At 50.4% G+C, this 26,978-nt stretch overlaps 11 protein-coding genes across 11 annotated transcripts; 4 read left to right on the forward strand and 7 right to left on the reverse strand.

The window, feature by feature from the left end:
• Positions 1-1,124: 1,124 nt before the first annotated feature.
• BJY04DRAFT_212747 (DnaJ domain protein) lies at positions 1,125-2,719 on the reverse strand (the record flags this gene model as incomplete). Its single annotated transcript, XM_073714678.1, has 2 exons — positions 1,125-2,498; positions 2,558-2,719. 2 exons carry the CDS (start codon positions 2,717-2,719, stop codon positions 1,125-1,127), a joined length of 1,536 nt encoding a protein of 511 aa, XP_073577536.1.
• Positions 2,720-2,980: 261 nt separating this feature from the next.
• Positions 2,981-4,448, reverse strand: BJY04DRAFT_176489 (F1F0 ATP synthase subunit gamma). The gene is made up of 5 exons (XM_073709489.1): positions 4,286-4,448; positions 3,590-4,164; positions 3,403-3,536; positions 3,311-3,345; positions 2,981-3,260 (listed from the first exon to the last, which is right to left on the reverse strand). Exons 1-5 carry the CDS (start codon positions 4,339-4,341, stop codon positions 3,170-3,172), a joined length of 891 nt encoding a protein of 296 aa, XP_073577537.1. The 5' UTR covers positions 4,342-4,448; the 3' UTR covers positions 2,981-3,169.
• Positions 4,449-5,205: 757 nt separating this feature from the next.
• Positions 5,206-8,141, forward strand: BJY04DRAFT_6150 (DNA topoisomerase 1). Its single transcript, XM_073720732.1, has 5 exons — positions 5,206-5,466; positions 5,544-7,055; positions 7,107-7,346; positions 7,412-7,861; positions 7,912-8,141. The coding sequence occupies exons 1-5, from the start codon at positions 5,356-5,358 to the stop codon at positions 8,044-8,046; spliced, it is 2,448 nt and encodes an 815-aa protein (XP_073577538.1). The 5' UTR covers positions 5,206-5,355; the 3' UTR covers positions 8,047-8,141.
• An 887-nt stretch (positions 8,142-9,028) lies between these two features.
• Positions 9,029-10,613, reverse strand: BJY04DRAFT_6166 (NAD-dependent epimerase/dehydratase family protein). The gene is made up of 3 exons (XM_073720736.1): positions 10,470-10,613; positions 10,235-10,396; positions 9,029-10,166 (listed from the first exon to the last, which is right to left on the reverse strand). The coding sequence occupies exons 1-3, from the start codon at positions 10,510-10,512 to the stop codon at positions 9,256-9,258; spliced, it is 1,116 nt and encodes a 371-aa protein (XP_073577539.1). The 5' UTR covers positions 10,513-10,613; the 3' UTR covers positions 9,029-9,255.
• Positions 10,614-13,105: 2,492 nt separating this feature from the next.
• On the reverse strand, positions 13,106-14,583 carry BJY04DRAFT_212751 (uncharacterized protein; the record flags this gene model as incomplete). The annotated part of the gene is made up of 4 exons (XM_073714679.1): positions 13,106-13,420; positions 13,456-14,013; positions 14,071-14,173; positions 14,243-14,583. 4 exons carry the CDS (start codon positions 14,581-14,583, stop codon positions 13,106-13,108), a joined length of 1,317 nt encoding a protein of 438 aa, XP_073577540.1.
• Positions 14,584-15,220: 637 nt separating this feature from the next.
• BJY04DRAFT_6187 (uncharacterized protein) lies at positions 15,221-16,804 on the reverse strand. The gene is made up of 4 exons (XM_073720741.1): positions 16,637-16,804; positions 16,475-16,575; positions 16,275-16,402; positions 15,221-16,219 (listed from the first exon to the last, which is right to left on the reverse strand). Exons 1-4 carry the CDS (start codon positions 16,737-16,739, stop codon positions 15,328-15,330), a joined length of 1,224 nt encoding a protein of 407 aa, XP_073577541.1. The 5' UTR covers positions 16,740-16,804; the 3' UTR covers positions 15,221-15,327.
• A 124-nt stretch (positions 16,805-16,928) lies between these two features.
• BJY04DRAFT_176497 (calpain-like protease PalBory) lies at positions 16,929-20,121 on the reverse strand. The gene is made up of 4 exons (XM_073709490.1): positions 19,669-20,121; positions 19,247-19,620; positions 18,950-19,175; positions 16,929-18,899 (listed from the first exon to the last, which is right to left on the reverse strand). Exons 1-4 carry the CDS (start codon positions 19,714-19,716, stop codon positions 17,004-17,006), a joined length of 2,544 nt encoding a protein of 847 aa, XP_073577542.1. The 5' UTR covers positions 19,717-20,121; the 3' UTR covers positions 16,929-17,003.
• Positions 20,106-22,044, forward strand: BJY04DRAFT_176501 (putative peroxisomal carrier protein). Its single transcript, XM_073709491.1, has 4 exons — positions 20,106-20,642; positions 20,715-21,262; positions 21,317-21,554; positions 21,605-22,044. The coding sequence occupies exons 1-4, from the start codon at positions 20,542-20,544 to the stop codon at positions 21,726-21,728; spliced, it is 1,011 nt and encodes a 336-aa protein (XP_073577543.1). The 5' UTR covers positions 20,106-20,541; the 3' UTR covers positions 21,729-22,044.
• Positions 22,045-22,080: 36 nt separating this feature from the next.
• BJY04DRAFT_6236 (thermonuclease family protein) lies at positions 22,081-23,343 on the forward strand. The gene is made up of 2 exons (XM_073720754.1): positions 22,081-22,630; positions 22,742-23,343. The coding sequence occupies exons 1-2, from the start codon at positions 22,229-22,231 to the stop codon at positions 23,195-23,197; spliced, it is 858 nt and encodes a 285-aa protein (XP_073577544.1). The 5' UTR covers positions 22,081-22,228; the 3' UTR covers positions 23,198-23,343.
• Positions 23,344-23,366: 23 nt separating this feature from the next.
• Positions 23,367-24,660, reverse strand: BJY04DRAFT_6232 (adenylate kinase ADK2). The gene is made up of 2 exons (XM_073720753.1): positions 24,075-24,660; positions 23,367-24,021 (listed from the first exon to the last, which is right to left on the reverse strand). Exons 1-2 carry the CDS (start codon positions 24,244-24,246, stop codon positions 23,489-23,491), a joined length of 705 nt encoding a protein of 234 aa, XP_073577545.1. The 5' UTR covers positions 24,247-24,660; the 3' UTR covers positions 23,367-23,488.
• Position 24,661: 1 nt separating this feature from the next.
• BJY04DRAFT_6239 (DNA primase subunit PRI2) lies at positions 24,662-26,596 on the forward strand. Its single transcript, XM_073720755.1, has 3 exons — positions 24,662-25,155; positions 25,208-25,758; positions 25,815-26,596. The coding sequence occupies exons 1-3, from the start codon at positions 24,966-24,968 to the stop codon at positions 26,574-26,576; spliced, it is 1,503 nt and encodes a 500-aa protein (XP_073577546.1). The 5' UTR covers positions 24,662-24,965; the 3' UTR covers positions 26,577-26,596.
• Positions 26,597-26,978: the final 382 nt, after the last annotated feature.

Consider the following 26,978-nt stretch of genomic DNA (forward strand, 5'->3'; position numbering starts at 1 on the left):
TTCGCCTGGTGCCCACCAGAAGCGGCGTCTCTCGACGCGCTTTGAGAAGGATCCTCGCATCATAAGAGCCACTATGCTAAGCACAAGGCGACAGAGCTCTGCGACCAGACAAAGAGAGTCGCTGGACAGAGCTTTATTTCATAGACGGAGAAACTGTTTTGCTACATGCCTACCAAGACCCTCTTTCCGTTTTGCGATACCGTGGAGAATGGCGCTTGTTGGGTCGATTAGGACGTATCTTATCTACCTACGGTCCCGGACCTCAGCCACATTACAGAGACTACCGTATGGGGGAAATAGGGCAATTCGTTTGCCGCCGGCCTAGCTAGCCGGTGTACCGGCGCTGAGAGATGTGCTGTGCAGAGAGCTAGATTGCTTCGTCGTCAAAATCATGTCTCGCCTTATCATGTCCTTTACCAATTCATGCTAATACTCACACGTTATGTCATTCCCTTGTATGATAGTACTCTGACTAAGTTCCGGATTTTAGTCCTTTGAGATTACGTCTTGCTCTGCTTCTCTTTCTAAAGAATGAGTAACAAAAATCATGTGGCCCCCAAAATACCCATCCAACAAAAACTAGGCAGGCAGAGCAATATATTGCAATCAATCATTCTGGCTGCAACCACCTCACTATGCAGTCTTGGTAGGTTATGCCCGGATGGCTTCTCCGTTTGCAGAATCAGGTGGATAGAGATGGCCAGTGGGCTTCAGTGAATAAGTCAAGGTGCATTATGTTGTGTTTAGCAGACTTTTATGAAACCCAGGATCTGTGTGTCCAAAGAACCACTCCGGTCTCGATCCTCATCATGTAAAAGTCTTCTAGCGAAACAGCAAATATGATTCTAAGTGAAAGGCAAACTGAGTGAGGCTCTTCCTCGATCCTGACAATTTCCAGCTATTGTGGGCGTATACTGTCAAGGTTGTTATTCCCTTACGGTTCTAATATCCATTTCAACAGTAGTTTAGAACTAAATCCACCAGCCAACCAGTGAAGGTCGCAAACATACCCAGTAATACAATGAACAGAAACAAAAGCGAATAGAATTCTGTCCAAGTAGAGAAGTTCCCACCAGGGCTAAAAGAAAGAAAGAAGGGAAGAAAGGAGACAGATGCACAACTTGTCAGTCGTCACCCTCGAACTTGCATACGATGCATTTCTTGATGCCGCAACCCGAACACTCAAGGGTGTATATAGGCTTCCAAATACCACATTTCTTGCAGTTCTCCTGACCAAATCCTTTCTTCCAGTAACCGAGGTGGCGGCACCAATCGGGATCACATACAATAGCGGGCCCAGCACCAGGGATTGTGACGCGCAGGCTTTCAAGCCACCCGCAGTAGGTTTCCATCACCATGCCCTTGAGCTCCTTCTGAAGATCATTCATGGTAAATCGGCCGCCTGCTTGAGCGAGTTTGCCTCTGAAGTATGGAATGAAGGGGACGAGGTAGGGGTAGGCCTCGGCTTCAAGGAACTGGAGACAAGACAAGTCATTGTTTGATGGACTTCTGGAGCACTGGGAGCCTTCACTAGTAGAGTATCGTTCATGTTCATGGCTGTCATCGTGCTCCTCATTCTCTTGGTCGTCGGCGTTTTCTGAGTCAGCTTGTGCTGCATCACTGAAGTCGTAGTATACCGAGGCACTATCATCACCTGGATTACCGGCAGAGTTTGCGTCCGCAGAGAACAGAGAGCGGGATGTGTGGTGTTTGGGTAGGCTCCCAGGTGAGGCAGTAACGTACTCAGCGGTTTTTCCAGGCGATGTTGTGTGAACGGAAGCATACTCTTCACGGCCCTTGTTGACGCCAACACTCATTCCTGCAGTGGCCTCAGAGTAGTTGACAGGGCTAAACTCGGTTTCACCTCTATCAGTGTCATCATCGTCGCTCCCGGCGTTCGCAATACTACTGATATCGAATTCAGCGTAAAACTCAGGACCAAGCTCGAATTCAACCACAAGGTCCGGTTCGGACTCAGTATCGGTTCCAGAATCGGCATTCAGCTCAGGGTCAACATTCTCCTTCTGGCTGGTATCGGATTCGCCGTCCAGATCAAGTTCAGAGCCCAGGTCACTGTTTGAGGGCTTGAACACAGGTGCATCAAGGTCCCACAGCCCGGACCAGCGATACTCAGCCTGCTGCCTCTTTCCACGAAGTCGCTCCGCCTCCCTCTCCACTTCTTCAGCAAAAGCTTCCGCATTCCGTTTCATCTCCTCCCGTGTTCGTTCCTCCTCCTCGAACTGCCTTCTCCAATGGGCGAGTTCATCCTGAGAGTCTCTGGAGTGGGGGTTCATGTGGACGCTCTCCTTGTAGCTGAAGGTGTATCGATCCCTGCCGCTGGTGTACCGTCTATACATCTCCTTAGGCCTCCATCCCGTGTAGCCGGGGCTAGCGAAGAGCAATTCCTCTTCAGTGTAGACCCTGTGATTTCGGCTGAAAATGTTGTCATGTTCCTTGCGGCGAGTCGGGTTGCGGAGGATCTCGACAGCTTCTTGGATCTACTTGGTGTTATTCGCCTATAATGATATAGCAATGAGCATGGGGGGTGCTTGTTTACCTTCTGGAACTCGCGAGCGGCAGCATCTCCTTCTGCTTTGTCTGGGTGGTGCCTCAGAGCGAGCTTCTTGTAGGCGCTGTTGATTTCTTTGAGGGTTGCATCTGGGGAAATCTCCAGGATTTCGTAGCAATTCATGACCAGGCGCCCTTGGACGTTGGCCATGGTTGCTGTAGTGTTATCGGTTGAGGGTGTCAGTCGATAAATGTTGTGTTTGAGTAGAGGGATTTTGCGAGGGGCGGTGTTGCTCGCATGGAGCAGTAGGAGCAACCTAAAGAAACAACTGGAGAGTAAACATCGCGCTTAATTGTATGCTGTCATAAAGAAAAGGGGAGGTGAGAGGAGGTGAAGAAACAAGTGACTATTCAGGAAGGTGTGAAGGCCTTTCAGGGCTAGGTAGAAAGGGTGTGAATGAGCGCTTCATTATGGTCACAGTTCGGCCTCCATTTGGTTTAACACTGAAGCTTAATATCAATTGAAATACATCAAATGCTATTGTTGGAAGCAATGGTACAAACGAAATGTATAGAGATAGATTTTACAGGTTGGCGAGAATCTAGGTACGTTTGAGTTAGTCTACATGCGACTCCCTCCCAATAATTATCGTGACAGCGTCTACTCGGCGCTGGCGGCGGCACCGGTAATAATTTCAACCAGTTCGCCGGTAATGGCGGCTTGACGCTGACGGTTGTACAGAATCTGGAACCTGAACGGTGTTAGTGGTCATCTAGCACATAAAAACCAACTGATACTTACTTGTCGATCATCTCACCAGCGTTCTTGGAGGCGTTCTGCAGGTAATATTAGTCTGGCTCAATTTCGGCTATATTATCGACCAGGGTACTCGCCTCCATAGCATTGCGACGGGCCGAAATCTCGCAGGCGTGGCCCTCGGCCATAGCCCAGAACAAGCTGTTGGCGAGAGAGTACTCGCGGAGGTTGGAAAGGGTCTCTTCGTCGGCCTCATAGGCGGAGAAGTTGGCTGCAAGAATTATCAATACTGAGAACTTTCGAAGGCGCAAACGGAAAACTAACGGGATTGGGTGATGGCCTCCTCGGAGTAGGCCTCAACGGTGGTGGGCTCGTAGCTCTGGGCGTTGACGAACTTGTTGTAGATGATCTTGACACTGGCATAGTCGGTGGACAGCAGAGCGATCTGGTCGGCAACAGCCTGGGCATCGGCGAATGTGGGGATATCCTTGCAGACGTTGGCGAAGCTCAGGACGATGGCGTTGGGGTTGGTACGCGACAATTGAGCCTTGGCCTTCTCGCCGAGAACCACAATGTCGGAGTTGGGGATCTCGCCGAGGACGCGGCGAGTGGCTTTGCTGAGACCGGAGTGGATACCACCGCAAAGACCTTTGTCGGAGCTGGCGACGACGAGCAGTGTCTTCTTGTCCTCGAGGGGCTTGGTCTCGGCCTGCTCGAACAGGGTGTTGGAGGTCTGACCATAGGCACGAGAGTCGGACATGGCCTTCTGAGCGCGGGTCAGACGGGTGGAGGCGATGACCTTCATGGTGTTGGTGATCTTCTTGATGTTCTTGATGGACTTGAGACGACCTTCGATTTCACGGAGGGTCGCAAAGTTGGCGGCATTGGGGGGCGCAGTGCTTCGATAGAGTCAGTAATCATCGCAATTTCTCCCGTATGACCGAAACCGATCGCTTTGTGTCGCTGAAAGACAGAGGCTGAAGATGCAGTGGGCGAGCTAGATGCCGGACGAGGACTTACCGGGTAACCGCAACAGCACCAGCCCTCACAGCCGGGCGAACAGCACGGGTGAACATTGCGGAATCGGACCGTTGAGGCGAGAGGAAGGTATCACGGGTGATAGAAGCGAAGAAACGGTGGGAGGGAATCACCACGGAGGTACAATCGCCGACGGAGGTGGTCAACAGTGGATGAGTGGAAGTCGACGAATTCAACTCCTGTTTCTGTTCTTCCGACACCCGGCACGCTAGTCCTAAAGGGGAGAGGTGTGCTGTGGCTGGCTACACAGACCAGAGACGCAGTGCGTCAGTAGTCACGTGACACATGCTCAGGCAAAGTTACAGATGATCCCTTGATTGGCTGGACGGTCCGGAGAAACATTCAAATTCACGTTCCTTGCAAGGCCGGACGGTAGATGGCCTCAGGCCCCAACAACCCAGACAGCCTCGCTTTCCATTCCTTTCCTTTCCTCTTCTTCCCTCAAACTTACCTGCTCTCACTCATTCTCCTCGTGTGCACTCTCAGCTCTTCCTTGCCTCCTTGCCTTTTCTCACTTCCAATGCCTCTCCTGCCCTAACTTCATCCCATCCCATTTCACTTCTTCTTACTTCCTTCTCTTTTCTCTTTCTTCATTGGTCAGTTCATCATTGACTTCATTCTTCGTCAAGCGCCAGTCAGGCTCTCCAGACTTGGCAAGTCACTTCCGAGTCCACGTCTCTACCTCCTTGCGCCACGGGCTCAGCTGTTCTCTACTTCGAAGACTCGACAAAGTCCTGTCCGTCAGGCTCTAGCAGCAATGAGTTCCTCCGAAGATGATACCCCACTCGTCAAAATGAACGGTAGATCTTCTAGTATGTCGTCGCAGCCTACTCTCATCAGCCCGAATGAGCGCGCCTCTCTTCTCTTCCTTCACACTCTATTGGGGCTACTCTCATCCACCGTACTCTTTACATGCCTAATACTTACTATTGTCTCATTCGAAAACAGGTGGCCAATCGAAATCGGCAACAAACGGCGCAAAAACCAACGGACATGTCGACCCTGGAGTTTCTATTCGGTTTGGGCCTGTGCAGAAGGACGACGATGTTCAGATGAAAGACGCAGATGGTGCTGCTAGTGCCAGCAAGCGGAAGGCACGAACCAGTATCGGCCAAACAAAGTCGTATGCGGAGCCAGAGAGCAGTGAGGAGGACGAACCCTTGGTACATCCACCCACGCCCCCCTTATACCACGGCACCTCTGCCGTCGCTTTTTGTCTCAGCGACTGACTATCCGACAGAGCAAGCGGCGTCGCAAAGTAGTGAAGGACGAGGATTCAGATGATGATGTGCCACTAGCTCTCAACGGAAGGAAGCTTCCTACAGCTGCCGAAACTGCGATTGGCGACGAGTCAGATTCCGATATTCCAATTGAAAGGAAACTTGCGGCCGAAAAGAAGAGGATCCAAATCAAGGCCGAAAAGGAGGCGGGTGCAAGCCGAAAGGCCAAGCCAGCACCGGCAGCGAAGAAACAGGCGAACGGTGTCAAGAAAGAACCCATTTCAGCGAAACAAACATTGAAGCAGGTCAAGGCCGAACCGAAGTCTGCGTCAGCTACTCCGGCGAAGAAGAACGGAAAACCCACTTCCGTTAAGAAGGAAGAAAGCGCAGACGCTGAGGAGGAAGAGGAGGAAGAATACAGATGGTGGGACGACCCAACCAAGAGTGATGGAACCATCAAGTGGAAGACTCTCGAACACAACGGCGTTGTTTTCCCGCCTCCCTACGAGCCGCTTCCTAAGAACATCAAGTTGAAGTACGATGGCATTCCCGTCAACCTTCACCCCGATGCCGAAGAAGTTGCCGGTTTCTTTGGCGGGATGTTAAACTCGACCCAGAACGTGGAAAACCCAACATTTCAAAAGAATTTCTTCACGGACTTCAAGGATATTCTCAAAAAGACCGGTGGTGCAAAGGACCAGAAGGGCAACAAGGTTGACATTAAAGAATTCTCCAAGTGCGACTTCCGGCCAATCTTTGAATTCTATGATGCGCAGCGCCAGGAGAAAAAGGCCCTCCCACAGGCCGAAAAGAAACGCTTAAAGGCTGAGAAGGATGAGCAGGAAGCGCCCTACATGTTCTGCATGTGGGATGGTCGTAAACAAAAAGTGGGCAACTTCCGAGTCGAACCTCCTTCACTGTTCCGTGGGCGCGGTGAACACCCTAAGACAGGACATGTTAAGTCGCGGGTGCAGCCGGAGCAAATCACCATCAACATCGGCAAAGAAGCTCGAGTTCCTCCACCGCCTGAAGGGCATAAGTGGAAAGAGGTGAAGCATGACCAGGAAGGCACGTGGCTTGCTATGTGGCAAGAAAACATCAATGGCAACTACAAATATGTCATGCTTGCCGCTAATTCCGATGTCAAGGGCCAGAGTGATTACAAAAAGTTCGAGAAAGCTCGCGAACTCAAGAAGCACATTGGTCGGATCCGCAGAGACTACCAGAAGAACCTCAAGCATGAGTTGATGGTAGAGCGGCAAAAGGCCACCGCCGTCTACCTCATTGACCAGTTTGCGCTTCGTGCCGGTAATGAGAAGGGTGAAGATGAGGCTGAAACAGTGGGCTGCTGCTCTTTGAAGTATGAGAACGTCACACTCAAGCCCCCGAACAAGGTTGTTTTTGACTTCCTTGGTAAGGATAGTATTCGATTCTATGATGAAGTCGAAGTGGATGCGCAGGTCTTCAAGAACTTGAAGATCTTCAAGAAGGCGCCCAAGAAGGAGGGCGATGAGATTTTTGATCGACTAACCGTGAGTTGTTTCCTGAACGAGGATGCAGTGGTGGACTACTAACAATCTTAGACTTCTGCCCTCAACAAGCATCTATCTCAATATATGCAGGGTCTAACCGCGAAGGTGTTCCGTACTTACAACGCTTCGCACACCATGTCCACCCTGCTGAAAGACATGCACGCCACTGGTACGAATGCAGAGAAGGTCAAGGCGTACAATGATGCAAACCGCAAAGTCGCCATTCTGTGTAACCACAAGCGCACTGTTGGCGCGGCCCATGCGAATCAGATGGAGAAGATGAGCGAACGGGTAAGTCTAGCCTCCCTCCTAGAGCTTTTAAGCTCGGCAATGGCTAATCATTTTTCTGTGTGTAGATCAAGGGTCAGCGCTATCAGAAGTGGCGTCTTAAGCAGATGATGCTCGATTTGGATCCAAGTCTGAAGAAGAAGAAGGGTGCCGAGTTCTTCAAACTGGACGAGGACATTGACAAGGACTGGATTAAAGAGCATCAGGCTTTCCTAGTTGAAGAACAACAGCAAAAGATCAAGAAGAAGTTCGAGAAGGACAACGAGAAGCTTTTGGCAGAGGGAGAGAAAGAAATGAAGGCCAGCGAACTCGAGACTCGATTAGAGGTTGCGAAGGAGCTAGAGAAGAAGTACAACAAAGAGAACAAGACAGGCAAAGTGGAGGCTGAAGGCCGAGGACCAACCGTGGAAAAACTCGAGGCTGCAATTGACAAGATCCAGCAGCGTATCGACAACATGGAGCTTCAGGCTCAAGACAAGGAAGACAACAAGGAGGTCGCTCTAGGTACCTCTAAAATCGTGAGTGCCCTCTTCGCCATTACACTGAGACATTTTCTAACAAACATTAGAACTACATCGACCCTCGACTCACAGTCGTCTTCAGCAAGAAGTTCGATGTCCCGATTGAGAAATTCTTCTCAAAGGCCCTGCGGGAGAAGTTCGAGTGGGCCATCAAGTCCGTTGATGAGAACTGGGAGTTCTAAACTTGACCGCATATTGGGCTTTGGTGGTTACTCACCCCACTTCCTGCATTCTACGGCCTCCACCCATTGCCGTTTCCAACCCTTCGAGAGATTGTTCTTTCCCTTACTTTGGTTCTCCTGTGTGCAAACCCACACGGTCTACTTTACTCTTCGGGCGCAGCCGCCCATCATGTAAAGATGCTACCTATGCTATAACTGTTGCCATTTTGGCTTAAGCGCTTGCAATGTGCATCGCGAAGAAAGCATACGACAGCCCATACTATACAATACTCCGAGCTTCTCTAGCATTAGCTTTTGTCTTATTAGAACACCAATTTCGATATAATAAAAAAAAAACTTGGTGAGGATCAAGCATGTATTAATAGCACAGCATTTGGCTCATATTTCATGTTGACTTCCCCTATTATCTTTATTGTTAGCTCCTCGGTCTTGCTACTACAAGGTGTCGTGGAGGTTTGTAAGCTGACATGGTACACCTAAAGACTGTTCAGAGCAAATCAAGCTCAAAGTCCTGCAGTGAAGTCAACCAAAAGACATTGCTGGACCTTGGTTTTGATGAACACTACTTCTGCTGAATTCATAGTATTCCGGCACAGCGACCGATGAATCAAACATGTGGGTATTCAGTACAATGAAAATTTTTACAAGACAAAACAGGAGAGAGTTGTTCATCCAGAAATGTACACAAGAATGTACCTCGTACATGGTCGAGACCAAATAACTCGGACAAAGTATGAAGGACAAGAGAAGAAACATCACATGACCACACTCTGTACATCGATCAAGACATGCTGCGAAAGAGAGACAAAAACGCTAGTAAAAGGTAAATGACACCTTCGGAGAAGAAGAAAAAAGAAGATAGAACAGGCCAGCGTTCCACTCTCTGGTCGAAGGGGATCTCGCGAGAAATGGGAAAGGAAATAACTAGCTATTATAGATTACAGACGGCTAGATTGCGCGTGGGTTTGGTGTCTCAATAACCAGGGGTGGCCGGAGATTGCGTACAGTTTATACGCAAGTGTTTCAACCAGAAAGCTTTTGGCGATCATGAGCCGGATTGATCTTTGGTGGAGCAGAATCCGTAGTCATGCGTGACTTGACAACCCTGAATCTCTTGATCGGGTCATCTCATGGTACCCATTATGGTTGCGCTAAACTTTCGTCGACGGTGGAAGGTGGAACGGTGAGATTTTCCGAGGGCGAGGTCATCTAAGGCCACCAGCCCATCCGCTTGTAGCTTTCGACCATTTCGCGAACACTGTCGGCGTTGTAGCGCCCCTTGGTGGGTTTCCAGCCAGTTGTTGTCTCAAATAAAGTGCCATCAATCGACATATCTTGGTCTCGGAGGACATCCTTCTCGAGGAAAGGACTGATAGGGCCAGGGCGTGCGATTCCCTTTTCCTCGATCAGATCGGACCAGCCTTGTAGTGCCATCTCGTTCATATCATCAACCACATCATCCATATTCAGTTTAGCAAATTGGGATGCCAAAGACCCTAAGAATGAGCTTTTGATCTGGAAGTACTCGGAGAGAGCATCAGCAATGTCCCCTTGGCGAGTGTCATTGTGATCGACGACGTTGAATAGCCTCGGGACGGATCCGTCTGTGGGAGCGGAATATCTCCATTCTGCAGCCTTCCATAGCGCGCTGGCAGCGTCATTAACATGGAGTGTGTTGGTTTTGAGGTTTTTAGTGTAGAGAAGCTCCATATCCTTTTGCATATCGGCATAAATTCGAGCGAGACAGATACCCATAGCGAACCAGCCAGATTCGTATGGACCATAAACGTTCGGTAGTCGCAACGCGACGTACTGAAGATTGGAAATCTTCATCAACTCCTCGTTCGCTTTCATCCTCCACTTGGCTAGTTTGTGCCAGGGTTCAAGCTTATCACCTTCTTTTCGCGGAGAGGAGCCGGCTTTGTAAACGTGGGCCGTGGAGCATTCAACGAACGAGCGGATTCCTCGACGGGCAACTTCGCGGGCAAGGGCAACACTCAGATTATAGCTCCGGACTTCGTAGACGTCGTCGGGTTGAGAGTACCTTGTCTCGCCTCCGCAGTTGAAGACGTAGTCGAACTGTTGGCCATCGGCGCGATCAAAGATGCGAGAGAAATGCTCTTCGGAGAAACAACAGTTAGCTTGAGTAGACTACTTCGCTTGCAAGAACATAGGGAGTATCACATACGTTCCCGGCTAGCATCAGCTTGGACAAACTTCTCCTTGGAGCAGGCTTCTTCGAACTCCGGCGCCAGCCAAGCCAACTGCGGAAGGACCTTATCAACCAGCCGCACTTCCGAGGCTAGTTGATTTTCGTGGATGTATAGAGCCAGGTGACGACCGATGAATCCTGCACAGTGAGATTCAAGTCAGAATGTAAGTTCAGTTGCCCTGATGTGATTAGATGGATGCTATGCACATACCCAGTCCGCCGACAATGAGAACGGATGGCTTGCTGTCCGCCATGGTGAGGGAGAAGCGATAAGTTGTATAGATCTAGGCGTTGCGGGTATTTGCAGGTGATGGACTGTACAAGTCGCAGCGACGAAGCAGTTACACCCCGCACCCGAATGTGACCTGAAGAATGCGGGGAGCAGAGGAAGAGAGCAGGAGTGTAGTGGTGGAGGTAGGCGTAGTTAGCGATAAGGTGGGAGGACAGGCACGCTCTATTACAAGGCTGGGAGATTCTGTAGGCCGTCAAGTATTGAGTGCAACGAACAAGAATGTGTGCTTTGCGAAAGTGTAAAAAGCATGAAATGCAAGGGAGAAAAATGGGATGGATTGGGAGAGAGAGGGTGAAGACGAAGAGGAACAGTAGTCAGTCGAGGAACTCGAGGAGAGAGAAAGTTTGGGAGTAACCCGTTCGGGGCGGACAGCGACTCAGGTTCAATAATCAGAAACCACCATGGATTCGGACGAAACTCTACTACAGTCCATATCCTGTTTATTCTCGTAAAGACCTGCATAAGCACCTCTCCAAGCAGGGTGGATTGTTATTATTTAATCTACATTCTGCACGTCTGGTCCTGCCTATTTGGTGAGCTGCTCATCCCCCTCCAGCTTGGCCTCACACCATCCCTGCCTCTTACTACCAGCGGGCAATGCGCATACATGCACTAACATCTTTTGCAAAGGGTCTCTAACTTTGCCCTTCATCGACTTGTCCAAACTCGACCGACAATCGCTGGACAAGCGAGCAGGAAAAAGCAACTTCAGAGCGGATACGGGGATGACGCTTTTGCCCCAAGCCATGCCCGAGCGAACGCCGTTAGTGCTGCATCTAGAAATTTCGGCAGCATCGTGAGCTTTGGTCATGAGGACAGATCAGAACATCGTTCCCCTGCCAAGCGGCGCGTTGTGGGACGTTTGCACCAACGCTCCACCCCAGGAAATTTGACTCGGAGGATCTCAAGTCTCTCAGTTTTACGGAGTACATGCTGATTGTGGCAGTTCGTCGCGCGGAGGGCTTGCCTCCTCGCATGTCAAGTAAGAGTCAGCGCCAACCGCATCCTTGTCTATATCCTTCCAAAGGAAACATTTTGCAATGTTCACTTGACCAAGCTCGAGGTCGCAGGTTTGGATCCATTCGGGGCAGGACACTACCAACACCACGAACTCCACAGGAGACATGGATTCCCGCGCATCAAAGTCAAATTGCATGATTCAAGTGCTCAGTGCGCGCGGTGTGCACCTGCCACTCAGCGCACCAGGCCTCATTGAAATCATCTCCACGCATGGCTTAGACGAGTCACGAACTATTCTCTTAGCGAAGGCCGAGGGGGTTTATGAAGGCAAAAAAAATCCGTTGACCCTCTTTAACATGCTTTCCCTGTTTGTCATCGTCGACACTAACTTCCATCAGCGCGGGGCTGATGGGGTATAACAATGTCACGCAAAGTGATAACAGCCTATAGGACGATAGGGCGTGAGCAAGGCAACACGACAGACGGACAGGCTACTGCATCGACATGGGGACACCATTGCCCATGTAAATGCTAGTCCCCGAAAGCCCGACTCTCAAACGCCATGCAGTGGCCAAGTCTGGGGAGACAATCACAACGAGGCACGCATGTCAAATCTGCGCACTCCTTGCTTACAGTCAGACAGACGATGATTCGAATAGATTGTATGCGTGGTCAGCTTCACGCTCCTTCATCCTTCATCATACTACTCCTCCGTGTGTACCGATGCTGCAACTGCCAACAGTCAACTTGTGGAAGGCCAATTTTTCCTTCCTCTAACTTAAGTGTTCAGTGTTCACATCTCTCCCGTTGATCATCTGCAGGGAATAAACCAGGATCTGCGGCTCGGTGGGGATTTTTCATCTAAACCCACTTTGCTATTTGCTCGCAGTTGCAGCGATTATCAATTCGTGACCTCCTCGGCTTTGCGTCGTCTGAAATTTGAAAAATCCTCGGAGCCTCGGAGGTCACTCGCTTCAATTACCCTCTTCCATTCTGCCTAAATCAATGGCTTTGTCCCCCGAGAAGAAGATAGGAGTATTCCGATTGTCAATTGACGTCAGGGTCCCAAACTTCTGGCAAATCTCCGATCTGACCCGTCAATGAGCTTCGCATAGCTAGTTCCATGGTTCGCGCCTGACCTAAATTATCCGCCTCGGCCCTCCAGACCTTGTCCTCCGCCGGAGGTTCGGAGTAGAGGGCTGTCTCCGGTAAATATCGAGTTTTAGTTTCTTCCTGAACAACAATCAGTCTCATGTTTGCACTGCATTCGACCATGCTCGGATTGACAACAACACTGATGTATAGAAATGCTCATGTTTCTACTAAGACGAGAATAGGTTGAACGAACCTAGAAAGAGAAAAGGACCCGTACTTCACTATAGGGATCATGATACAAAAAGAAACAAGTTGGGTTGTGACTGCTAAACTGCCTAACTATCTTCTCAAGCTATTGTGTTTAGAGGCATTCCAACCCCAAACCACCAAATAAGCCACCAACCCAGAGTAACTTGTAACATTTCATCACCTAACCTAGCTCATCCGGCCAAATGAAGCTCAAGACACTCCGTCCGTCCAAGCGAGGACCCCAAGAAAACCTAAGACTCAATATGAAGGACAATCCTCAGTTTGAAAATATCGAGCAACAGCCCATACTCCCTCGCCATCCAAGCCTTCTGGATCATCCCCATCACAAACCCCCAATCATCATTATTCTCCCAGCGGACCAGGATCTTATCGCCAGACCACTCGAGCTTCACTGAGGCTTGAGTAATAACGTTCTTCGCGGCATTGATATGCTCAGCTTCAGTCGCTATTGCAGCACCCTTAACTTCCATCTGGGCCTCAGCGTTCCACCACTCTTTCTCGAGATCAGCGACGGGCCCATGGCGAGCAGGAACGAGGAAGACGACCTATAGGTGTGGTATTTAGTCCAGATAGGGGCGACCTTTGGGCGGTCCAGGTGGTTTGAAGGGCGGTCCGTAGTGATAAGGAAGAAAGTGTCGCGGCGGTATTTGCGAGCCAGGCGCTTAGAGGGGGTGGTTTCGTTTGTAGTAGGGAGGAGAGGGCTAGGCGGTGGTGGTCTGGTGGTGGCACCAGGTACGGTAAGGGTCGCTGCAGTAGCAATAGGGGCAGCCGCGGTAACGGAAGCGGCTATAGTGGTCTGAGCACCCGTGGTAGTCTGAGCATCCCTAACTCTGGAAATGTCCCTAACGGTAGAAATACCTCTGTTGAGAGGGGCAACCACGAGAGGGGGAGGCGAGTCCCCGTCTGGAGTCGAAGCACGAGTGGTTGCCACAGAGGACAAGGAGCTGGTATCACTAGGAGAAGCGCTGCGTTCGCGGTCGAGCTTGTTGACAGGACGCTTCTCGACACGGCTGAACTCAATTCCCATAGAAGAACGCTTGCTCTTGACCTCCCTAGACACATCTAGGTCTGCAAGACGCTTGCTAGTGCGGCGGCTGGTGGTCGAGGGGTTGAGGCTGACCTCGCGAGCGCGGGTGCCCTGTTTGTGCTACCGATTAAGGTCTTGCCCGATATTTGCGGGCGCCGCTGCGTCTACAAGCTCTGGGGTGGTTGCGAGCTGAGAGGACTCAAGCCGCTCTTTCTTAGGAGAGATATTTTCCGCCTTCCTTTTTATGAGGAGGACTAGGGTCTTGGTAATGCTAAGACACGGTGCACAGTCAGTACACAGTTAAGGGGGAAACATACAGAACGTGGGAAAAGGAACTCACTCGGCAGCATCATCGGGGTAGCGTATCTCATCTCCACGGGCCACAGAGTCAGGCATAATGTACTTGTCACGGTTTTTGAGACCCCAATACTCCGTTCCGTGAAGACTCAGCCAGCTTTCTGCAAACTTGACTCTGGTTGCTGCAGAGTCTCGAAGGGCTCGCCAGCTAAAAAAGAACTCGACGTGCTCTCGAAGGCTTCTAACGAACGTGTGCTGATGCTTGTGCTGCAAATCAAGGAGGTTTGTGAAATCTCGATCTCGTCTGCAAGCAGCAAGATCCTCTGCACTTATACCAGAGGATCTATCCAGGCGAGACGCGCTGGGCTGTGTTGTCCTAGCCATGGTGCAAAGGTTTGATGTGCCTAGAGCACACACCCATTGGAGGAGATGGGCCTCAGGAGCAGTGACAGACGTATCAACGTGGTGTAAAGAGAAGATGGGGTGAATAAGTGGACCTTGTAGGTGTTAAGAAAGAATAATTGTGATGTGGGAGAGGAGAGATGTAAACAGAGAGGTGGAGTCCTGAATGAGAGGGGACTGCATGTTCCCTCACGTAACTTCATGGAAATCAGCTCAAAGACCAATCATCTCGTCTTTCATTGAAAAATAATCTACAGCATCAAACCCGACAGAGAACTCTCTTTCCTGTCTCTCTGGTCTTGGCCCAAGACAGAAGCGTGATGACAAACTTCTTAAGACCATGTTTTGAGTCATCAAGTGTAGCGGAGCCTAAGCCCGACGCAGCAAGTCAAGAATCTATCCCTGGAGAGGTACTGGCAGTGGTGAAGTGCAGATGGAGGTTTCTTGGTATCGGCGAACTCGCGTACATCGGGGCTAGGAGGGCAGGACGGAGCCTATCCAGCAGTTACTAGGTGGAGTAGATCGAGCATTCTCATATCGTGGCTTGTGTTCCAAGGCGGCAGTGTCGTTGTACCCGGTGTCATTATGTTATAGTAGTCATTAGATGGATAAAAGCGGACTGAGATACATACATACGCTTGCCGTAGACATTCAAAACATAATCAAAAGCCAAAGCCCCATTCCAGAGTTCTGCTCGCTCCACTACACATCATGTGAATACTCCATCTATTCAGCACCGAGTTGTTTTAGAGAGTTCCGCAGCTCTTTAATGGCTGTGTTGACATCATCAAATGCCAGGGCAGACACTGCCCACCTCGCATGCTTTTGAGCCAAAGCAATCGCTTGGTCGTCGACATCTTGTGAGGTTGCCGAGGCGGCCGTTGCATGTGCGACAGCGGGCGGGGTAGCTATAGGGAAGGATTGCTGTGATGAATATGATGCGAGACGACCAGGTCCAGCAAGTGGCACAAATCGTGAAGAATCAGGTGCGCTAGGGGCGTTATAGAATGAGCCTGCATCATGCGAAGACGCTGTTGGGCTTGCAGGTGGTAGCACGGATGGTGGAGGGAATGACTGGAATTCATTTGAGGGCTTTGGCTGATGGTACGATCCAATTCTGGTCGGTGTGTCAGGGAGATTCGGAGTCGTCGCCGACGAAGCAAAGGTATCAGGTGCTGATGGTAGGTGAAGTGATGAGTCTTCCTCCCCATCGTCAGTAGCTCGATTGTACGCCGATGCGGGCCCCGTGGGGGCGGAGGGGAGTTCGGTGAAAGTCGTAGGAGGTTGGGGTAAGGTAGGTTGTGATTCCAGTGGTTGCCCAGGAAGAGTCTCGTCTGGGGCGTCCTCGACACTTGGTTGCATTCCTTGCGTAGAAGATGTAAGGGCGCTTTCAAGATCGGTCGGCAGTTCCTGGGGTAGGCCCTCTGGCTGTTCGGGCTCCTCGTCAATCTTGGGGTTTGACGTGTTGGGATCCTCTCCCGCCTTGATTGCTTTCACAATCCTCACAGCATGATATTTCGCGAATTTCACCTTCGCGGCAACTTCGGGGTCGAGAGGGTTCCAGATCTGCAATAGCTCGAGAAACGTCGCCGCCGCTTGAAATGTATCGGCCGTTTGCCTAGGATCAGATGTCAGCCTCATGCTCAGACAGCAGCTGACAGATCGGCACCAACTTGGTCACTTTATCGGCGCGCATGGCTGCCTCCGCGCGACCAAAGATCTCCAGGCCGAACCCCTCCACGTAGGCGCTAGCCGCCATAGAATCCAATATCGCATCATTTTCTGGATTCTCGGTCTTGAACTTTAATGCAGTATAGCTGTCAGTCTAAGATCCACTTCCGTATTATCCTGACATCTTTGGCGGCCCACGTACTTGTTCCAGCTTCTCCATCAAGTCCGTTGTATACAGTTTCGTCTCGTCATCAACATTGTGTAGACCCTTCTCGATAATTTGATTAACGATAAAGAAGTTACCTATCAAAGAGCAATTGCTGTCAGTAAAAGAGCTTCCTTCGGGTAAATTCATGCAACTCACACCAGTAGGCCACGATAGGCTTTGCCTTCTCGAGCTGAGCTGCTCGCACGGCGAATCTCCCAATGTCCGCAGACTTCAGAGTGGCGGGGATACTAGACGCCATAGCTAACAGACTGGGGGCGGGTTTTGAGGGTACAGAGTACAATGGCTCGAGAGGGGTTTGCGAGGTACAAGCGGGGTGACGTTGGGAGAAGGTCCGGGTGGTCGCCTGCGGGAAGCTAAATTGCGGCAGCCCCACGAGGAGATAACAACAGCTATCTAGTTCGCTTCGTTCGTCCCGAGTAAAGTCGGTTGGAAAAATATGGATTGAGTAAAAGCACAAGGTCATCAGCTACTATACTCTCACACGCTGAAATACTGTCAGGTATCATGCATCCTCAACTATCCACTCTCCGATTTCCACTCTCTCCTCGCCTAGAGCCTCCACTTCAAAGTGATCTTCCACTTGCCCGCCAGGTCCTCCAATCCTCTCCAGCACAATCCACACTCCTCCACTCCCCTCCAATCCAGGACGCAAATCAAAGTCTTCCACTCGAACACCAGATATAGCGTCACTATGGTCTCCGTCTTCGGATGTCGCCAAGATCTTCTTATACGGGCCCTGTCCGAGCTCAATGGTCATCAATACTGGTGAAGGCCCAACGGGCCGATTTCCTATAGTGGACTGCCTGCTCCTCGCAATGAGCTTAATCCTGGTAAGCCGAGGGGTATTCAAAGGCGCAAGCATCCGGTCTTGGCCTGGTAGTAAAACCCCGATATCAGATAGAACTGCTCTTCGCCCGGCAGCTTCTGATGGGAGTTGCGACACCTGACACGGTGTGTTCGTCGATATCCAGAGGGTAAAAGGACCAATCTGGTCCTGGGCAAATGTGGAGGCCACGATTGTGTATTTCCCGGCACCAAGGTCCTTGTTCTCCGCTAGAGCACCGCCACGGCGATATTCGCCGCTGTCTGCGACAATATCACGGCTGCGGACCCTGGCGATGCGGTTCCCGCCCGACCAGAATAACTTAATATGGGTGGCAAGATCAGGGTCTACTGGCTCTAGGACCACTGAAACAGGCGTAGGGTCGAGAAGCTCTATGCTAAATTGCGGATTTACAGAGTAGCGTGGCGATTCTGCATTCCCCCCAGCTGTAGAAGGTGCCCACGAACCCTGGATTTTGCTCACAGACTTGTATTTGTTCGGAGCAGGTGCTATGTTGATAGGTGCTTCAGAAAACGCCGAAAGCGTGAAGTTCTGGCTGACCAGGGGTAAGGATTCTTCGGATACAACCGCGGTGTAAGTCGTTCGTGGAGGCATATCCAGCCTCATAAGAGTGTTCGGTGAGTCAACGTATGGACCCCGATGCAGCGCGCCATCACTTAAAGAAACTCTTTTTCCGCCTTTGAAAACGTATAGACTGATGAATCCATATTGTTCGTGGTCTGAGCTTGGGGCATGAGCGTCGATTGTTCTGAAGTGCTTGCCAAGCAATAGCCAGACAGTACCACCTCGTTCAGTAGAAATAGAGAACTGCGGGTTCTTCACAAAGCATCCAGCCATTCCTTTGGATGTAGATAAATCCCATGTGAAGTGTATGTCTTCCCGATGCTTAAACAGCACGGGGTTCCAGTTGACGTAAAGATTCTCGAAATTTTGGAGGACACTTTCGCAATCCATCCAAAACGACCCAGGTGAGAGGGAAGGCGTATTGTGAGTGGACTCGGGTTCCATAAAGAGCGCTGGATAGACAGTATCAGCCCCAGCCCAGGGGTTTTTCACAAGAATTCGTCGGCGTCCTCTCGACTCTTTCATATCCAGTATCGCATAGTCGTGCTCGCTGACAAGACCGACTTCTTTCTGTTCCCTCTCCGTAAGCTTTCCGGTTCCAATTGTTAGAAGCACATCTCCATCATGGAATGCTTTATAAAGTCGCGACCAAATTTGGTCAGCAGTCACATCATCATTGTGAAGAAACACCTGCTCGGGGATCCATCCTGTCAGAACCCACAAGTCGGTTCCGGAATTACTTCCAGGAAACTCATACCCCCCACGCAATTTTAGATATGCCTTTTCTACCAGAGCAGGCCACATGAAGTTACGATGATTTCGGTCGATCATGTACAGAGATCTTGATGTTTTTGAAGATGGCAAGCGGTCATCAATAATAACCTTTCGAAAGCATCCGTTGAAGTAGAACCGGAATATATACTTGCCGCACGGCGAGGGTTCGTGCTTTGTATGCTGGTAGATGCAAGGGAACACGACGGGCAAGAGATCCTGCCATCCATTAGCCATTAGTGCTTATCAGCATAACTGAGCGATCTCACTTCATCAAGTCCCCTTTCAGACATCGATGTTGTTGCGCAAAGACTAGCAACAACAGAACAGTCCGTCAACACATCCTGCACCAAATCTGTCTTTCCAGAGACCGACATCACCGGAGCAAGTGGCGTTCCTGCATCTTCTAATTGCTCTGACAGCAGCTCGTGTGGCCGTTTCCATCCTGCGAAAATATCTCGTTGCAAGCTAGACAAGTGCAGGTCTGGCTGATCACTAGCTCAACTGTCAGTCAAGGTATGGTAGATCTAATCAAGCACAAGTTGTATGGCAACAGTATAACATACGTGAATAAACCATCTCCCGCGCCCTTCTCGAACTCCTCGGGGCTCGGGTCCGACTTCCATGGAGGAAACTTGAAGCCATTCAACTTCGCCCCTTCTAAGATGATAATTTCCTCGCGTATCGTGAGTGCACGGGTTGAGGCAGGAACTTGGGGCACGTAATACCGATCCCGAAAGTGTGCTGCGGATCGCCAGTCTTCAGCTTTTTTGATATTTTCTGCCCTCGCAAACCATTCATCGCACTTTGCATTTAATAGATTTTTGTCTTTCGAAGAGCTCGCCAAGGATAGAGCCTTCATATACAATTCCACCGTATCAACCGCGGCCTTGAAGGCCTCGGGCTGCGATGCGGCAGAAGACACATCCCGCTCAGCTTCCTAGCTACGAATTAGGCAAGGCTAAGAACAAGGAGCTCCCAAACATACCAGCGCTTGTTCTATTAGAGATTTTGACGTGGACTTGATTTTGGACATCCTGGCCCAAAAAGGGAATAGCGGTTTGATTAACAACCGGGTTCTTCAACAGAGTCCCACGAGACGATCATGCAGGGAATCTGGGCCTATCACGGAGTCAGGCTCGCAATAACCAGACTCCCAGAGCGAGTTCCTTCAAACGCCCTTCCGAGGGCCTCCGTAGATCACTCCGGGGCGTATCGGTGTGGCATCCGAGGTCAGACTGAAGCCACCTTTTCCCCGGATCCACACGAGGGGGGTGGGTGGAATTGGAGGCGGACTTCGAAACAACAATAATCCGAGGATAGTGAAATGGGGTCGTGTTCAAAGTGCTCTGAAAAGGAATAGCGTCCACAGTAGTAATCAAATGAAAAGAAGTATGGCAGTCATCACCGTAGGAAACCGAAGGCTGGGCTGGTGTTGCTCGGCGGGGGAGGACGGGAAACATACAGGCAAAGCAAAGCCGCCGCCGATAAGCTGCGAAGCCCAAAATTGTTGCTGGACCTCGGCTCGTTTCGTCATGCGCTGAACACTCTACGCCGAGGTGCACTCTCCGGCCGTCTACCGATTTTCTTTCCTTGGGCCCTGGATTTCTGTTGGATGTGTCTTGTCTTCGCTTTGCAGCTGTTCACCCCCTTCGTTTCCTTGAGTACCGTTATAATTCATCCACTGAGCGTTACGGTTCGACTTTCTACTTTGTCGTACGTAGTTGCTCCGTCTTCGGCCCTTTAAAGCGGAGTAGAGAAATCACGTTCAACCCTCACCGGTTCTGGCTCGATTGTCCGCCCTTTATACGGAAACAGACCTCTGATCAATTATCAGAGAAACACGCGATTTATTTTCCAAATGGCTGGTCAATCGAAACCTGCGCTCTCGCCGTGGGGCAGCGCCGTTGCGGGCGCAACTGGTGCGGTGCTTGCGAATGCAATCGTCTATCCCCTTGATCTGTATGTTATTCTCGCTCTATTCGCAATAATGATTGAGATCATATATTGACTATGATTATGCGCTTTCTTCAGGGTCAAGACGAAGTTACAAGTTCAAGTAAAGAAGACCGGTGATGAGGCGGAGCTGTCAGCAGACGAGGTTCACTATAAGGGTACATGGGATGCGATTGCGAAAATTGTGGACAAGGAGGGATTCGAGGGGCTATATTCGGGAATGTTTGGGTCTCTCATTGGCGTTGCCTCCACAAACTTTGCCTACTTCTACTGGTACAGCGTAGTGCGGACGCTGTATATGTCATCGGAGCGTGTACCCAAGCCGCCGGGTACAGCTATTGAGCTCAGTCTTGGTGCGGTCGCCGGTGCGGTCGCTCAGGTGTTTACCATCCCTGTTGCTGTTATTACCACGCGGCAACAGACACAGCCCAAAGGCGAGAGAAAGGGTCTTATTGAGACAGGCAAGGAGGTTGTTAACAGTGAAGACGGTTGGTCAGGTCTGTGGAGAGGCCTCAAGGCGAGCTTGATCCTTGTCGTGAATCCCGCAATCACATACGGCGCCTATCAGCGTTTGAAGGATGTCATATTCCCGGGAAAGGCTAATCTCAAGCCCTGGGAAGCATTCCGTAAGTGATCCGATGTTGAAGACGCCATGGCAGTTCAGGCTAACACTGGATCAGTTCTTGGTGCCCTTTCCAAGGCTATGGCTACCATCGCAACCCAGCCTTTGATCGTTGCCAAGGTTGGTCTACAGTCGCGCCCTCCTCCTGCCCGCAATGGCAAGCCATTCAAGACTTTTGGCGAGGTCATGCAATTCATCATCCAAAATGAAGGACCTCTGTCTCTATTCAAGGGCATCGGACCTCAAATTTTGAAGGGACTGCTAGTCCAGGGTCTACTAATGATGACGAAAGAAAGGTACGCCTTCGTTCTACGCAACTACGCACGACCCATGCTAACAGTTCCAGGATGGAACTTATCTTCGTCGTCTTCTTTGCGTACCTTCGGAATCTTAAGGAGAAGAAGCTCCGCAAGGCCGTTGATGCGGCAGCATCAAAGGCATCAGCGAACCTTCCTGTGACCCTCAAATAGATTTTCTTGACTTTTGTGGTTTGTTCATTCCCTTCTATATGACTGTTGTCTTATACGGCGCATGGGTGTAGATTTGTCTTGTTCGTTCTATAAACCGGGGAAACTGGGTTTCCACATACATCCTGTGTGTTTGTCATGATGTATAGAAAACACTCATGTCTTCAGTGTTGTGCAGAGAATAACCAATCCAAGTGAGCGCTAGTAGAACCTCATGGAGGTTTGTAACCGCCGAATATGTGGCATTTGTTAAGAATTGTGACCAAGGTCCTGCACCTACAGCAGCCAGAAGACGTTGCAGCGATCAGCGCCATTTCCCCGCTTGGACCCAATATATATATTTTGACCGCCTCCCCACCACCGATCACCGGACCAACGGCGCTGGCAACCATTCGGCGAAAACGCAAGACATCTCATTTCCTCTTTCTTTCTTTCTTCCTTCTTCCCTCTTCCCCCATCGCGCTACTGCTCACTACTCACCACGAGTAAGAGCATGAGCCGTCATGCGATGGCCGCCATGGTCCCAAAAACCACCCCATGACGAAGAAAGCCAGTCTTTCTTCTCCACATCCAGAAACCAAAACAATAACAACACCAATAACAACCCCCTCGATCTCGACTGGGCTGCCTTCACCGAACCACGAACCCTTATCCCGACATTGATCCTTACAACCGGTATCCTCAGCGCGGCGCGGTTTCATCGTCGGTATCTGCGCCGGTTCCCCGATGCAACGAGTATCCCCGCGGCGTATTTCCGGCGAAGGACTATATTGGGGAAGGTGACAAGTGTCGGCGATGGGGATAATTTTCGGGTCTTTCATACGCCCGGTGGGAGGGCTGCCGGGTGGGGGCTGTTACCCTGGAAAAGGATACCGAGTGGGAAGAAGGAGTTAAGGGATAATACTGTATGTTTTTTTTTCTTTGCTACTCCACGCTACTCTGCTTTGTTTTCCTCTAGGAGTAGAGGGAAATCTCCTCTATTTTGGGAGTAGAAGGCTAATTTTCACCACCAACAGATCCACGTCCGCCTCGCAGGCGTCGACGCACCCGAACTTGCCCACTTCGGCCGCCCCGAACAACCCTTTGCCAAAGACGCCCACAACTGGCTAACGTCCTACCTTATGAACCGGCGTGTCCGGGTGTACTTGCACCGACCAGACCAGTACCAGCGTGTCGTTGGCACGGTTTACGTTCGCAAACTGCTCGGTTTCCCGATTCCGTTCCGGCGGCGAGACGTCTCGTACGAGATGCTAAGGAAGGGATTGGCGACGGTGTATGAGGCTAAGACCGGGGCGGAGTTTGGTGGGGAGGAGGCAGAGCAGAGATATCGGAATGCGGAAGCTCTGGCGAAAAAGAGAGGGAACGGGATGTGGAAGGGACACAAGCTGAATATGAACTTCGAGAGCCCTAGGGAGTACAAGACGAGAGTCGCGTTGGATGAGCAAGTTGCAGTCAAAGTGGTGAAGAAGTAGGTAACTTGTTTCTGATTTTTTTCATTGCTGCTTGGATTACGATGCATTTATGAAAGCGGTTATTGTGCATAAGCATATAGTGTTAAGTGGATGAATGATGACATATGTTGATCCTGAGACAGGCAATCATGCCCAATGTAAATATATAATATATATAGCCTTGAAAAGAATCGGTCCGAGTCTGATGGGCGTACCTTTCACCTGAACGGGCAGATGTTATGGTGGTTATAAGGCGTAAGTAATAGTAAAAGTACAGTATGAATCCCTGGCGTAAATCCAGCCACAGGGTGTCTAGCAAAACTTCCGCTCAAACTCCGCAAAAAGTTTTGGAGTGATCTCGTCACTTGAGTTGCCTTCAACGCGCCAAAGGCAGCCCTTGCGCTGATAATGCTGAAGCAAAGATTTGCTTGTTTCTTCGAACTTGTGGAGCCGTTGTTTCCATGTATCAATCGAGTCGTCCTCTCTCTGAGTCAAAGGTTCGCCTGTCACGTCGTCCTTTCCAGGAACTTTTGGAGCGTTAAAATCCGTGTTGTACACCCTCCCGGACGACTCGTGTACCCAGCGCGATGCTATCCGAGAAAGAATTATTGAGGGTGGTGTGACAAGGTGTACAACGAAGTTGACTGGAACGAGAGAGTCGAGACTCGAGGCCTGTGAAGCGGTACGAGGAAAGCCGTCTAGGATGAAGGAAGCTGAAGACGAAATCGGTGAGGTCGATGACTGTGCGAGCCAGCCTCTTGAGCTGAATTCGGAGGAGATAAGATCGAGGATCATGGAGTCGGGGACGAGATTGCCTGCTTGGATCGTGGCTTCCGCTTCCCGGCCTATCAAAATGGGTCAGGGGCAGCTCGGAAGAGAACCTTAGGGAATAACATACCCAGTGGAGTCTTGGATCGCACATTCTCCCTCAAGAGATCGCCTGAGCTTATTGAGGCAAGTTCGGGGAACTTGGAGAGTAGTCTTTCGGTCTGTGTGCCTTTACCCACTCCAGGTGCGCCGATGAGGATGATCCGCGCAGCCTTCTTTAGCTGCCTTGTTGTAAAGGTCATTGCGCTCAATAGCGTTTTGATAGATGTTTGATCGAGGTGATATTGAGGTTTGGATACTGGACGACGCTTGCCGTATGCAACTGGTAGGAAAACAGGAAGAGGTTCCTCGATGATACGATCCTATGAGCTCTTCATGATGTTGTGATGAATGCGCAAAAGAGTTTCAGTGATGGGATAGTGGGCAGATAATGCCAGTTCTGTATTCTACTTAGGTAGATTTCGGTATCGCGATCAGTTGATATTGCAAGAGGAGTTCTGATATCTGCGCATTTACCCGGGGAAAGCACCGTTGACTCCGCGGGGATCATGCATGCCTAGGTACCGATTTAGGAAGTCGGTGAGCGGGCTGCCTCGGGGGCTTTTCCGAGCCAACAAGAGAAACAAGCTCAAATGTCAACATCCACGATTAACGGCTTAAGGGAAAAGATGCCTGCGCCCTTCAGGCGACTGCTGCAATATAACATCTTAAGTACCAGGGTTGTCACATGTACATGGTAGACCCTGGTCGATGATGCTCCAGTGACTGAAGCTCAAGGCTGCCAAATATTCCCTCGGCTCAAGGCTCAAGCCAAGCCACTTAATTGAATGTCACGTGTTTCCGGTCATTGTAGCGCGTGCCGGTCGCGTCGCGTCTTCGCGAACGCTGGTAGTATACGAAAGTCTCAAGCACAACTTCCAAAACAACAATCATTCAAGGACAGGACACTTAAAAGCCCAGAATGATCCGGCAGGAGTTTAATAGGATTGATCCCAAGAGGAGGGCCAACCTCAACCACAAGAAGAAGCAATTCGCAACGCCCATTTACCAGCAGCAGGATTACCCCCATCGGTTGAATTTCTACGACACACCACCGACGGCAGAAATTACGCTCGAGGAATTCGAACAATGGGCCATAGATAGACTGAAGAGTACGGTACTCACTATACAACGCTACAAGTGCCATTTTTTTGACTTTGACAGTTCTCGCGGAGATTGAGGCATGCTCCTATCGAAACAAAACTGCGGCCGAAACAACAGCACACATCACACCTCTCCTGCAAAAATTCCTTCCCCTCTCTTCAAACACATCCTCCCGCAATGGCGCTTCAGACCCCAGGCTCAAACATGAGAGACAGAAGGACCATTATTCACACTTTATTCTACGATTGGCCTTTTCTGGCACTGAAGACCTGCGTCGACGATTCGCGCGAGCGGAGACTATGCTCTTCAGATTTCGTTTTCAAGCAGACGACTCCAGAGAGCGGCGCGCCTTTATTGATGGGCTGAGCCTTGACTGGGAATCTGTGTCTGATGAGGAGAGGCGAGAGCTCGGAGAACACTTGGTTGCTGCTACACCAGGTTTGCGCCGCGTGGACGAAGAAGCTTGGTACAAAGTGGATTGGGAGAAGGTTCCAGAGCTGGTCGAAAGAAGATTAGTTTTCCTAGCCAAGGGGAAGGCGTATGTGCCTGAGAGGGAGCAACTCAGCATGATCATTGCCGAGTTCACTTCTCGGCTAGAGCGTGCGTTGGAGGTGTGTAATCAACTCTTACAGCTTGGATGAAAAAAAAGTGAACTAACTATTCTCAGCTTACGAGCAGGGCTTTGCCGCGACTCGATGAGGACGATCGCCTCTCGCCTATACTTAACCACCTCTCCAAGAACTTCGGAAGCGCCGAGTCAGTGTATACCGAAGGTGAAGGGTTCGTGGAGGGGGCTCCCATCACTGCCAGCAGTATAGATCCCCTTTCCCAACATTTCCCACTCTGCATGCGCAGCCTACACATGTCACTGCGCAAGAACAACCATTTGAAACACTACGGTCGACTGCAGTACTCTCTGTTCCTTAAGGGCATAGGTCTGTCCCTTGAAGAGTGTATCCTATTCTGGCGGCAATCGTTCAAGGGTTTCACCGACGACGAATTCAACTCTAGGTACAAGTATAACATTCGTCACGTTTATGGAGATGTAGGTGGTGATATCAACCGAAAGGGTCGCGGTTATCCACCATACTCATGCCAGAAGATCCTCGGTGATACGAATCCCGGAGCTGGCCAAACGCACGGTTGCCCATACCGCCACTTTTCTGTCGATAACCTGATCGGCCTTCTTCAATCCACGGGTGTACATGACAAGGACCTGTTGCGTGGAGTACGGGAGGATGTCGAGAAGACTCGGTACCACATCGCCTGCAACCGAGTTTTCGAGTTCACTCACAAAGCCGAGATCAAGCGAGCCAAAGAGGATGGCTCGGCGAGTGAAATTGACCTCGACACCATTGTTCACCCGAACACATACTTCAAACGGAGCTACCTCCTGAAGCAGGCGGGGAAGGGGCAGAGAAACGCCTAGCTTCAGCTCAATTCAACAAATTCAACCACGAAGATCATGTTCATATCCCTTTCATGGTGTCTGCGATTTCGATATTTTGGAACAGGGACGTATGGCGTTTGGGGAAATACGGCTGGAATGACTTTCGTCTGGATATAATCATTGCGTTAAGTATAAATTCATTGTAATAGCAATTGCAATTCTTATTTGTGCACATATTCCAATCCAAGCAAAAGCGTAGTTGCGTGGGAGCATTGTGACCACAGCTGATTCCCAATTTATCCAAAAGGATCGGAACGACCTTTCAAAGCCAGGTGCCCAGCAACGGGTCAGATACTTTCTTCGCTCGACAGAAAAACAACTCCGTCACTGAAATGTCTCGAAGCTGAGTGTTGAGTCGGCGGTCTTCTAAAAAAAGAAGAA

The sequence above is a fragment of the Aspergillus karnatakaensis genome (genome assembly GCF_047715665.1).
Source record: "Aspergillus karnatakaensis strain CBS 102800 unplaced genomic scaffold BJY04scaffold_1, whole genome shotgun sequence".
In the NCBI taxonomy this organism is placed as follows: Eukaryota; Fungi; Ascomycota; class Eurotiomycetes; order Eurotiales; family Aspergillaceae; genus Aspergillus; species Aspergillus karnatakaensis.